This window comes from Entelurus aequoreus, linkage group LG07 (assembly GCF_033978785.1).
Source record: "Entelurus aequoreus isolate RoL-2023_Sb linkage group LG07, RoL_Eaeq_v1.1, whole genome shotgun sequence".
NCBI classification, from domain to species: Eukaryota; Metazoa; Chordata; class Actinopteri; order Syngnathiformes; family Syngnathidae; genus Entelurus; species Entelurus aequoreus.
Window position 1 is genome coordinate 16,335,688 of NC_084737.1, and position 12,115 is coordinate 16,347,802.

Consider the following 12,115-nt stretch of genomic DNA (forward strand, 5'->3'; position numbering starts at 1 on the left):
TTTGTAGTGCATTCAACTGAATATGGGTTGAAAAGGATTTGCAAATCATTGTATTCCGTTTATATTTACATCTAACACAATTTCCCAACTCATATGGAAACGGGGTTTGTACATATACTGTACATATACATTCACTGTACAAACATACATATACACATACTGTATATATACATTCACTGTACAATCATACATATACACATCCTGTACATATACAAGTACATATGCACACATACACTCATGCATATAATCACGTTTCATCAAACATATATTAACGTTATTGCAATAGGGAAACTGGGTAACACATGGCCCACTGACAAAGCTTAACCTATTGATACTATAACAATCTACAAGGTTAATATAGTTGGCTTCTCTTTCTTCCCCTCCATTTATCTGCTTTCTTTTGTATTTCATGTTATCATTACATATATGTATTGTTGCATTCGAACAACTGTATTGTTGATAGTAGAGGTAATTATTGTTATCATTCATTATCAATAGTGCTATTTCTATTGGTATTTGTATTGCTCCATTTGTAGTGTAATAATGTTCATTGTCATTTAAGTATTATTATTTATTTCACTTATTTCACTCATTTCACTAACTGCCTCTTTGCTATCACTTTTACCATCATATTTGTACATATCCTATTTGCTGATGTTGTTATATTGTTGTTGTTGTTGTTGTGGTCTCTCTGTCTCATCCCCCTCTTGTCCCCACAATTCCCCCCTCTGTCTTCCTTTTTTTCTCTTTATATCCCCTCCTGTTCCGGCCAGGCTGCACCAAATGATAATATAAATCCATTTAATAAAGTCAAATACAAATAAGGCAACAAGAGAAGTATCCCACACTTCTCTTTTGTAAAGTAAATTTGTACAGCCAAAATGGCCATCTACATCAACTATATGATTTGCCTGAGTAGCTGGACAGGACAAATAAAAAAAGAAAAAAGTTGGTGAGAAGCAAAAATCGTTTGTCAGACGTCAGTTCTTGAATGACAGGGTGCGTTATGTGACATTTTATAGCAAACTCCACTCATATTTACAAACCCCAAAACCAGTGAAGTTGGCACGTTGTGTAAATGGTAAATAAAAACAGAATACAATGATCCTTTTCAACTTATATTCATTTGAATAGACTGCAAAGACAAGATATTTAACGTTCGAACTGGAAAACGTTGTTATTTTTTGCAAATATTAGCTCATTTGGAATATGATGCCTGCAACATGTTTCAAAAAAGCTGGCACGAGTGGGAAAAAAGACTGAGAAAGTGGAGGAATATCTCACCAAACACTTATTTGGAACATCCCACAGGTGAACAGGCTAATTGGGAACAGGTGGGTGCCATGATTGGGTATAAATGCAGCTTCCATGAAATGCTCAGTCATTCACAAACAAGGATGGGGCGAGGGTCACCACTTTGTCAACAAATGCGTGAGCAAATTGTCCAACAGTTTAAGAACAACATTTCTCAACAGGCTACTTTGGGATCTATGGTCCGTAATATAATCAAAAGGTTCAGAGAATCTGGAGAAATGGCCAAAAACCAACATTGACTGCCCGGGACCTTCGATCCCTCAGATGATACTGCATCAAAAACCGACATCAGTGTGTAAAGGATATCACCACATGGGCTCAGGAACAATTCAGTATTTCCAGTTGGTTACTACATCTTTAAGTGCAAGTTAAAACTCTACTATGCAAAGCGAAAGCTATTTATCAACAACACCCAGAAATGCTTCCTGGGCCCAAGCTAATCTAAGATGGACTGATGCAAAAGTGTAAAAGTGTTCTGTGGTCTGACGAGTCCACATTTAAAATTGTTTTTGGAAACTGTGGACGTCGTGTCCTCCGGAACAAAGAGGAAAAGAACCATCCGGATTGTTCTAGGCGCAAAATTGAAAAGCCAGCATCTGTGATGGTATGGGGGTGTATTAGTGCCCAAGGCATGGGTAACTTACACATCTGTGAAGGCACCATTAATGCTGAAAGGTAAATACAGGTTTTGGAGCAACATATGTTGCCATCCAAGCAACGGTATCATGGACGCCTCTGCTTATTTCAGCAAGACAATGCCAAGTCACGTGTTACAACACCGTGGTAAAAGAGTGCGGGTACTAGACTGGCCTACCTGTAGTCCAGAAAATATTACAACGGAGACCCCGGACTGTTGAACAACTTAAGCTGTACATCAAGCAAGAATGGGAAAGAATTCCACCTGAAAAGCTTCAAACATGTGTCTCCTCAGTTCCCAAAAGTTTACTCAGTGTTGTTAAAAGGAAAGGCCATGTAACACAGTGGTAAAACTGCCCCTGTGACAACTTTTTTGCAATGTGTTGCTGCCATTAAATTCTAAGTGAATGACTATTTGCAAAAAAAAAAAAAAGAAGACGTTTCTCAGTTGGAACATTAAAAATCTTGTCTTTGTAGCATATTCAACTGAATATGGGTTGAAAATGATTTGCAAATCATTGTATTCCGTTTATATTTACATCTAACACAATTACCCAACTCATATGGAAAGGGGGTTTGTATAATAGTAGTGACGTTTATGTCAAACTCCGCTGGTGTAATGTTACAGAAGCAGAAGAAAACATACGTTATTGTTATTTTGCACTAAAAATAAATGATTCAATCACATAGTCTTCGACTTCTTAATGTAAAACTTGTCAACCACAGGGCCACACATTAGGTTAAGGCCCACCTGGACTTGGTCATGTCTTGGACTGATCATTCATTCGTTTACAACACATTTAAATGAAGTTCTCGACATCTGAGACTCGGAATCTTCACCCACAGCCAACCGCTAACTTTTCAGCTTTCCACTCAGATGCACAAACAGCTTGCTCGCCTCCAACACGTATTCTGTTTTTGGCGCTCGTAACTTGATGAGCAACCGTCTGTGGAGTATCCCTATCTCACCTCTCGCAAGATGCAGTTGCCATAGTGACAGTGTGGCGGACAGCGGGAGTAAGTAGGTTGTTGACGGGTGAGCCGGGGGCCGGGAGGCAAAGACGAGGTGGCCGTCAAAAGGGTTCATTTTGAAGCTGATCATTTTTGCAGGAGAATTATCGGCGCTCCCCCGCACTTCTCGCTGAATGAAACAGGAATGCAAAATGTGAGACACATTCCAACACTCAGAGGCACACAAAGACCTCGACAAATAAACACATTCTCCCATGCAACGTGGAGCAACATGGCACGCATAGCGGCGGCAGTCGCGCAGTTCTCGCCTCTTTTGACAAATATTTGGTTGGCACAGACGCAACTTTAGAATCCACAACAACTGCTGCTTTTCTGTCAGCTTTCGGGTGGGTGGTGACCAGCTTTGACTGTCACTGGGGGAGCGAGCACTGCCGCCTGTGGGAGTATTTGTGTGTGTGCTGCTGTGTGGAAAGGAAGGTTGTTTGTGAGGAGGTGCTTCATAGTACACTTCTATAGAATACCCGCGGGTGTCGTGGGGGTGTTTTATGAAAACACTAGGGGAACATATCTCCATATTCCAATCATCAGTCGAGAGCCAGAGATGAAAACTACTCAGCTGTGAGTGATCTCCGTGTGCGTGTGCGTGTATTTAACACACGGTGCAATGCCTTCGCTTCATTAGCTGTATTTTTAGCGCACATGTGGGAGTGATGTGTTTGAATGGAACCAGTTGGCTAGTTTCATTCCCACCGCAGTGCACTTAGGCGATGACTAATTAGCCATGGTGATCACAAGTAAGCTAAGAGTTTTGCAGGTCAATTATACTTCCGATGATCTCTCCTATGTTATCTCTTTCCTAGGTGAGTGCAGCTTCAGTCCAGATAGATCCCCAAAGATCTGGCAGTGATGCTGTGTCGTAGCCGGCCCTTCTGTCTGTGCCCCTCGGTCTCCCAAGAGGCCCATGTGACCTAGCCTACACCCACACATAGGGGGCCCTCACTGCCTCTGGAGCCCACCCATGAATCCCATCCCTGACCGCGGCAAAGAATGCCTCCCTCCTAAGAAGAGGGAGTCCCGGCAAGGGTCGTCAGAACATCACTTTCCGCCGCCGGAAGAATTTAAGCCCCCTGTGCCACTCCGGAGTAGGTCCAACGCAGGGCGAGGGGAGGGCAACAGAGAGGTCGGCGCCAGGCAGCGAGCTCTGACTACCTTGAGCCCCCATCTTCTCCACACTCCTCCGCCCTTGCCGACTCCAGGCCCCCTAACCCTGCCATGGCCTCTGAGCTACCCCTCATCTGTGTCACTTCCTCTCTTTCAAGGGCATGTTATGGAGAGGAGAGGCTCTGGGTCGCCACTTCCTCACCACTCCAGGTGGCTTCGAGCAGAAGGGCCCCACTCGTCCCCGTCGTCCACTTCCTCCTTTAAAACTCCTTTTCCAGCTGATTCTCGAGAGATGTGGTCCTACATTAACAACGACCGAAGAGATTACAGCTCCTCACTCTTCTCCCCATCATACTTGTTTGGTCATACCTCTCTCTACCCTCAAGAGCCAAGTTTAGTTAAAACCAGGAGCAGATACTTAGGAAAGAGGCCCAATGGATTGGATGGGCCAGGCAGCAGGACTGCCACTACCTCTGGGCCTTTGCTCGCAGGAGATTATGGACACGATTGCAGCAGAATCCGATTGGATACGAGTCCACAAAGCTCCCAGACTAATGGTGGACAAAGACAGCAGGAAGATCTGACACCTGAAGCCCAATCCATGGGTTTGTTTTCCTCAGACTCTAAAGCTCAGGAGGGCCATGAACCACATTTCTCACTGCAGGACAGACATCAGCAAGGAATAGTGACCAGCCATCATGCTGTAGGACCAGACCCCTGGGTGTGTAGAGGAGGCTTCCTGGATGCCGCGGGCGCCCCAGGAACTGAAGCCCACATCTACTACTCCTTGGGATCCGTTTTCCAGCCAAGCCCTCAGGCTCCCCAGTCCTATCCGCCCTACAGTCCCTCAGGAATACCACTGTACAACCTGCAAGTAAAGCCAGACCCAAAGAAGCACAATCCAAGAAACTTACCCCACTTGTCCGAGGGTCTGCTGAACAGCCATGACTGGTCCCAAAGAGACCATGACAGAGACCAAAACAAAGACCAAGAAAAGAGCAAGGAGCGAGGTAAAGAAAAGGAGAGGCACCTGAAACATAACAGGGATCATGTTCACGCCTCTCCCCCTGCTCTTCACTTGTCTCCCCCTGCGCTCCTACCTCACTTCACAAAGGGTTCGCTAATTGAGCTGGCCAGTGGGCAGTTGAAACAGGTGGAGGAGCTGCGGACTGAAGACTTTTTAAGGAGCGCTGATACGTCCCCAGAGCTCCACCTGAGCACCTGCACTGTGCTGCTCATTTCTCCCAGCAGTGCACAGGGCATCAGTCACCTGCAGGTCCATCTCAAAGACCGCAACACTCAGGTGAGCTGCAAAAAAGTAGTTGATGAATGAATCTTGTATTGACCGTTGAGGTAGTACAGAACTTCCAAGACCAGTTTAGAAGTTTAGTATCAACGCTTGTCAGCCATATGTTCTTTTCAAATGTGTGTGACCCTTTTCTGCTTTCATCCAGGAGTTACTGAAAGTCTTGGTGGAGTATCCATTTTTTGTGCAGGACCACGGCTGGTCCTCTTGTTGCCCCCAGAGAACCGCAGAGCTCTATGGCCTTTCCTGTCGTCAGCTCACAGAGGGAGATGTTTGCCTTGCTCTCACCCCGACACCCAAGCAACTCCACCGGACACATTCGTCCAGAGTCCCACGCGCACACCCCCTGACCAGGGCTGCAGTGGGAGGGCCTTGGAGTTGGCACAGGGAGAAGATGCCGCCTCCTCCCCCTCCACCCCCTTTAACCCTACATCTGCCCACTATAGGGCCAAAGAATGCCCGGGCTGCAGAACCCCAGACTCAGGAGCCCACGCGCCCTCGGAAACGGCGCTGGTCAGCCCCTGACGTTCTTCCCTCGACAGGAACCAACGAACGCCTCATGGATTTACCTCAAGGCTCCAAGCTGATGAAGTGGCAGTAGAAACTCGCAGACGTGTGTACGCTCCACGGTTCTGTGGGGACCACTCCAGTCGCAGGGTTGCAATAGAACAACAATCAAAAATTACGGGTGTTCACTTTGCTGGCCTAGGGCCTAAACTTGTCTACTTGTTGCACCTCTTTCCTTTTATTTGTTTCCTTCTGTTTTCATTTCCTCTATCCTTATCAGCTCTTTGCTTTCCTTTCGTTTTTCTTTTTCTTAACTTTCCTTCCCTTTCATTTCATTTCCTTTTTCCTTATCTTCTTTGCTTTAATTTTCTTCCCTTTGCTTTTCCTTTCCTTTTTCTTCACTTTCCTTTCCCTTCTTTTTGCTTTCCTCTTTCCCTTACCTTTCCTGTCCTGAGCAGTGAAAGGCTGAAATTAGTATGACAATCAAGCACTGGTGCGTGTTCACTCTCTTTATGTAACACACACACACACACACACACACACACACACACACACACACACACACACACACACACACACATACACACACACACACACACACATACACACACACCCACACACACACACACACACACACACATTCTTGTATTTGTTACCTTCTTGAGACCTCTGAAAAATGCCTCCTTCTTTAGGACCACCTTTTCTAGATATATAAAGATTTGTATTTACAACATTAATAATATATACATTCTATGCAAATATAAAAAAGGTAAGCTTTTGGTTAATAACATTTTTTTGTTTGTAATTGTTTTTTAATCTTCATTATTTACTTCAAGTTATTACAGTATATCTTTATTTACATATTTATTTTATTTGTTTTTAATACATTTTGACCAAAGGGGGCACAATTAAAATTTCTTACTTACACTTGTTATCACATATGTTGTCCAGAGGGGGAAGTATTCAAATTTTTACACACACTTGTTATTTCATATGTTGACCAGAGGGGGGAGCACTTTTAAAACTGACACACAGTCAATTTGAAAAATCCCTCCTTTTTGAGGCCACCCTCATTTTGATAGATTTCACCACCAGCAAATGAGATCTTTATTTTAGTTTTTTTGTAATGTGCTTAAGGCCGATGACAAAACGAGTCACGGACCACAGATGGCCCCTGTGCCGCACTTTGGGCAACCCAGCTGTAGAAGCTAACTGTTAATGGCCACCATAGTCTTAGTACCGTAGTGCATTTGTTCATCCTATGGTCACTTATGGGACGCAGGTTGTCTTACTTCAGCACCGGAAGTCGTAAAATCAGCTGTTCACCTGGCGGGTTTTTTCGGGGATGAATAGGGAAGTCCTTCTTTAGCTTCTGTCTTGTGTTATCATATATTGCTGCCTTTGCACCTGTCAATGTTTACTTTTGTATGCACATTAAATCAACAAAAAAATCCCAACTTTGGAGCAATGTTCACAGACTCTAGTATTTGGCTCTCTATTAGATGCAATGGTTTTCCGTATCGGGACCATGATTTATGTCCTAACTTGTTCACGCCGGTAAACAAGTTTGATATGGAAGGTACTTTTCCTTGTTGATGTCTCAAGAAAGGTAGAAATACAAGAACACACACACGCACACATTCTGTATTTGTTACCTTCTGGAGACTTCTGAAAAATGCTTACCTCTTTTAGGACCACCCTTTCCAGAAATCGTAGGAGAAAAGGAAAGACATCCCTGAACTCGGAAAAAAATCTATTTAAATGATATCACCCCAGATTTAAGATACACACAAGATATTCCCTATCAGATGCAATGGTTTTCCATATTGGGACCATGATTTCGGTCCTAACTTGTTCACCGGTCCTCATATGGAAGGTACTTTTCCTTGTTGACGTCTCAAGAAGGGTAGCAATACAAAAACACACACACACACACATTCTTGTATTTGTTACCTTCTGGAGACTTCCGAAAAATGCATACCTCCTTAGGACCACCCTTTCCAGACACCGTAGGAGACAACCCTGAACTTGGAAAAAAATCTATTTAAATGATATCACAGCAGATTTAAGATACACACGAGACATTCCCTATCAGATGCAATGGTTTTCCATATTGGGACCATGATTTCGGTCCTAACTTGTTCACCGGTCCTCATATGGAAGGTACTTTTCCTTGTTGACGTCTCAAGAAGGGTAGAAATACAAAAACGCACACACACATTCTTGTATTTGTTACCTTCTGGAGACTTCCGAAAAATGTTTACCTCTAGGACAGGGGTGTCAAACTCATTTTAGATCGGGGGCCGCATGGAGAAAAATCTACTCCCAGGTGGGCCGGACTGGTAAAATCACGGCACGATAACTTAAAAATAAAGACAACTTCAGATTTTTTTTTTTGTTTAAAAATAGAACAAGCACATTCTGAAAATGAACAAATCATAATGTTGATGGGGTTTTTTACACTTACATGTTGCAGTTAATAGTATTCTATCTTTATTTGTCGTTACTTATACTTTCTGAATAAATGATGGGATAATGTTCATCAGTCAACTCATAGGTGTAATTTTCAATCTATTAAGATAAAAAAATATCAAAATCAAATTACAGGATGTTATTTATGTAGTTTACTCATTTTTCTCAACTGGTGCACTAAGATCATGTGTTTTTTTTTTTTTTTTTTTTTACATATGTAGCATTATCTAAAATTATACAAAGAATTGCTATTGCGACATCTAGTGGACACATTTAGAAGAGCAGTTTCTTTCATTCCAAAATTTCGCAAACTCATCCCGCGGGCCGCATAAAACCTGTTCGTGGGCCTGATCCGGCCCGCGGGCCGTACGTTTGACACCCCTGCTCTAGGACCACCCTTTCCAGACATCGTAGGAGACAACCCTGAACCTGGAAAAAAATATATTTAAATGATATCACAGCAGATTTAAGATACACACGAGACATTCCCTATTAGATGCAATGGTTTTCCGTATAGGGACCACGATTTCGGTCCTAACTTGTTCACCGGTCCTCATATGGAAGGCACTTTTCCTTGTTGACGTCTCAAGAAGGGTTGAAATACAAGAACACACACACACACACATATTCACCGACAGTGCGTTCTGCAGAGTTTGGATTTCAATCAGTAAAAGTAAAGCGCAGATATACATCTGAAGAAAAGTGGACTAAATATGTTACATTTGTACAGAGAGAATGCTAAACAGACGTCATGCATTTTGGTGGTCTTCTTTGTTTGTTGCTTCTGAATCCTTGTCAGGCGAGACGAATGTAAGCGTGCAGGCAGTTCTTAGCCGTTGTTAATCACCTCACCTTCAAGGAGCTTTTTTGTCCAGGCATTACTTTCCGATATGTTCTTAACATTATCTCTGAGAACGGGAGAACACTAATGAAAAGCGCCCACGCGGACAGACGCGTTCTATGGTGCACTTCCATAAAAAAAGCTGAATGGTGGCGGCGAAGGTGAAGAGTAATGGTGCTAATGACACGTTGGAACAGGATGCTTTGTGCTTGTGTAATGTACTATTGTATTGTTGCGTACTGTATATGTCTGAAAGCAGGGGACGTGATGAAAGTATAACTCTGATACGGGTAAAACTCCTCTGATTCAGCACTCTTTCACTTTAGTTTTGGACGAAACATACATGTTAATTATTCCTTCTCAATGTCATAGCTGCAAAATGTATTTTTTTTAAGATGGTGAAACTGTTGTTCGCTAGAAATAAACGGAGAAGAAGAAGCTCGGTAAATGTTTTGATCACTGCCGATTTATTCACCTTGTATTAGCTTATGCAAATATTAGCATGCTGCCAGGAAAATGTCAAACAGTGCTGGGTCACGTCGATATCTAAATGTTCAGGTTGGATGTTTGTCCTGAGCTGAAGCTTGCAGAAGAAGAATTGCAGAGGTGAGTATCATGAACACGTATCGCACCAATCTGAGCTTCCATTCTCGAGTACAACAAAGTTGAAGACTGTTCATAACGAACTTTGAAACGAAACTCTTTTACAAACCCCAAAAGCAGTGAAGTTGGCACATTGTGAAATTTGGTAAATAAAAACATAGTACAGGGATCAGCAAATCCTTTTCAACTTATATTCAATTGAATAGACTGCAAAGACAAGATATTTCATGTTCCAACTGAGAAACTTGTTTTTTTTGGCAAATAATCATTAACTTAGAATTTAATGGCAGCAACACATTGCAAAAAAGTTGTCACAGGGGCATTTTTACCACTGTGTTACATGGCCTTTCCTTTTAACAACACTCTGTAAACGTTTGGGAACTGAGGAGACACATTTTTGAAGCTTTTCAGCTGAAATTATTGCCCATTCTTGCTTGATGTACAGCTTAAGTTGTTCAACAGTCCGGGGGTCTCCGTTGTGGTATTTTAGGCTTCATAATGCGACACACATTTTAAATGGGGGACAGGTCTGGACTACAGGCAGGCCAGTCTAGTACCCGCACTCTTTTACTATGAAGCCACGTTGATGTAACACGTGGCTTGGCATTGTCTTGCTGAAATAAGCAGGGGCGTCCATGATACCGTTGCTTGGATGGCAACATGTGTTGCTCCAAAACCTGTATTTACCTTTCAGCATTAATGGTGCCTTCACAGATGTGTAAGTTACCCATGTCTTGGACACTAATACACCCCCATACCATCACAGATGCTGACTATTGAACTTTGCGCCTATAACAGTCCGGATGGTTCTTTTCCTCTTCGTTCTAGAGGACACAACGTCCACAGTTTCCAAAAACAATTTGAAATGTGAACTCGTCTGACCACAGAACTCTTTTCCACTTTGTATCAGTCCATCTTAGATGAGCTCGGGCCCAGCGAAGCCGGCAGCGTTTCTGGGTGTTGTTGATAAATGGCAATGGCTTTACATAGTAGAGTTTTAACTTGCACTTACAGATGTAGCGACCAACTGTAGTTAATAACAGTGGTTTTCTGAAGTGTTCCTGAGCCCATGTGTGGATATCCTTTACACACGGATGTCACTTTTTGATGCGGTCACGGCCTTGCCACTTACATGCAGTGATTTCTCCAGATTCTATGAATCTTTTGATGATATTACAGACCGTAGATGGTGAAATCCCTAAATTCCTTGCAATAGCTGGTTGAGAAATATTTTTCTTAAACTGTTGGACAATTTGCTCGCGCATTTGTTGACAAAGTGGTGACCCTCACCCCATCCTTGTTTGTGAATGACTGAGCATTTCATGGAAGCTGCTTTTATACCCAATCATGGCACCCACCTGTTCCCAATTAGCCTGTTCACCTGTGGGATGTTCCAAATAAGTGTTTGATGAGCATTCCTCAACTTTCTCAGTCTTTTTTTGCCACTTGTGCCAGCTTTTTTTAAAACATGTTGCAGGCATCAAAATCCAAATGAGCCCATATTTTTCCAGTTTCGAACATTAAATATCTTGTCTTTGCAGTCTATTCAATTGAGTATAAGTTGAAAAGGATTTGCAAATCATTGTTTTCGGTTTATATTTACAAATCCCACAACGTGCCAACTTCACTGGTTTTGGTGGTTTTGTAGGTCAATTTCTCAATTCCGTTGGCCATTGTCGGCATGGTTTTGAATGTGTTTCACCATGACAAAGAAAAATAAACTCCAAATATTTCAACCAGATGTTATTCAGACAGCATGACGACATGACTTTGGGGGCTCCAGTGTACTGAAAAATGATACATTTCTCATACAAAAACATTCACAATTATTTTCCCTAACACAATTCTGCTCTTTGCTGTTTTCCATGGCAGGTAAAGGAGGAAATAATAATAATAATAATAATAATTTTGTCTCCCGGCTGGTTTGGGAACGCCTCGGGATCCCCCGGGAAGAGCTGGACGAAGTGGCTGGGGAGAGGGAAGTCTGGGCTTCCCTGCTTAGGCTGCTGCCCCCGCGACCCGACCTCGGATAAGCGGAAGAAGATGGATGGATGGATGGATAATTTTGCTGGTTCATGACAGGATTAATGTTCTCAGCTTTACCTAGGACAGGACTGTCAATCTTGTTCTTGGTTAGTCCGAGCTGAACCTCTCCAGCAGATCCACTGCAAACATGGGAACCACCTGTGTTGGGCACAATCAACACTGCAGTGACCTCTACTGGTTCTTGAAGGTACTACAACTATTTGCAAGTTGGGCTAAATCAGGGGTCGGCAACCCAAAATGTTGAAAGAGCCATATTG

The 12,115-nt window shown here is 42.9% G+C and overlaps 2 protein-coding genes across 8 annotated transcripts in view; one reads left to right on the top strand and one right to left on the bottom strand.

The window, feature by feature from the left end:
* LOC133652973 (uncharacterized) overlaps positions 1-6,644 on the top strand; it is a 76,694-nt gene extending 70,050 nt beyond the window's left edge. For 6 of the 7 annotated variants that reach the window (XM_062051941.1, XM_062051944.1, XM_062051943.1 and 3 more), the window contains 2 exons: positions 3,783-5,386; positions 5,538-6,644. In XM_062051941.1, coding sequence (XP_061907925.1) covers positions 3,941-5,386; positions 5,538-5,990 — 1,899 coding nt within the window. In that variant the 5' untranslated portion in view covers positions 3,783-3,940 and the 3' untranslated portion in view covers positions 5,991-6,644. The remainder of the gene's footprint in view (positions 1-3,782; positions 5,387-5,537) is intronic. The other variant, XM_062051945.1, reaches the window with a different exon arrangement.
* A 4,915-nt stretch (positions 6,645-11,559) lies between these two features.
* The window catches only part of LOC133652974 (interferon regulatory factor 4-like), a 33,513-nt gene continuing 32,957 nt past the window's right edge, over positions 11,560-12,115 (bottom strand). Inside the window, exon 8 of the mRNA XM_062051946.1 lies at positions 11,560-11,996. Within this exon, the coding sequence (XP_061907930.1) occupies positions 11,946-11,996 (51 nt within the window). The 3' untranslated portion in view covers positions 11,560-11,945. The remainder of the gene's footprint in view (positions 11,997-12,115) is intronic.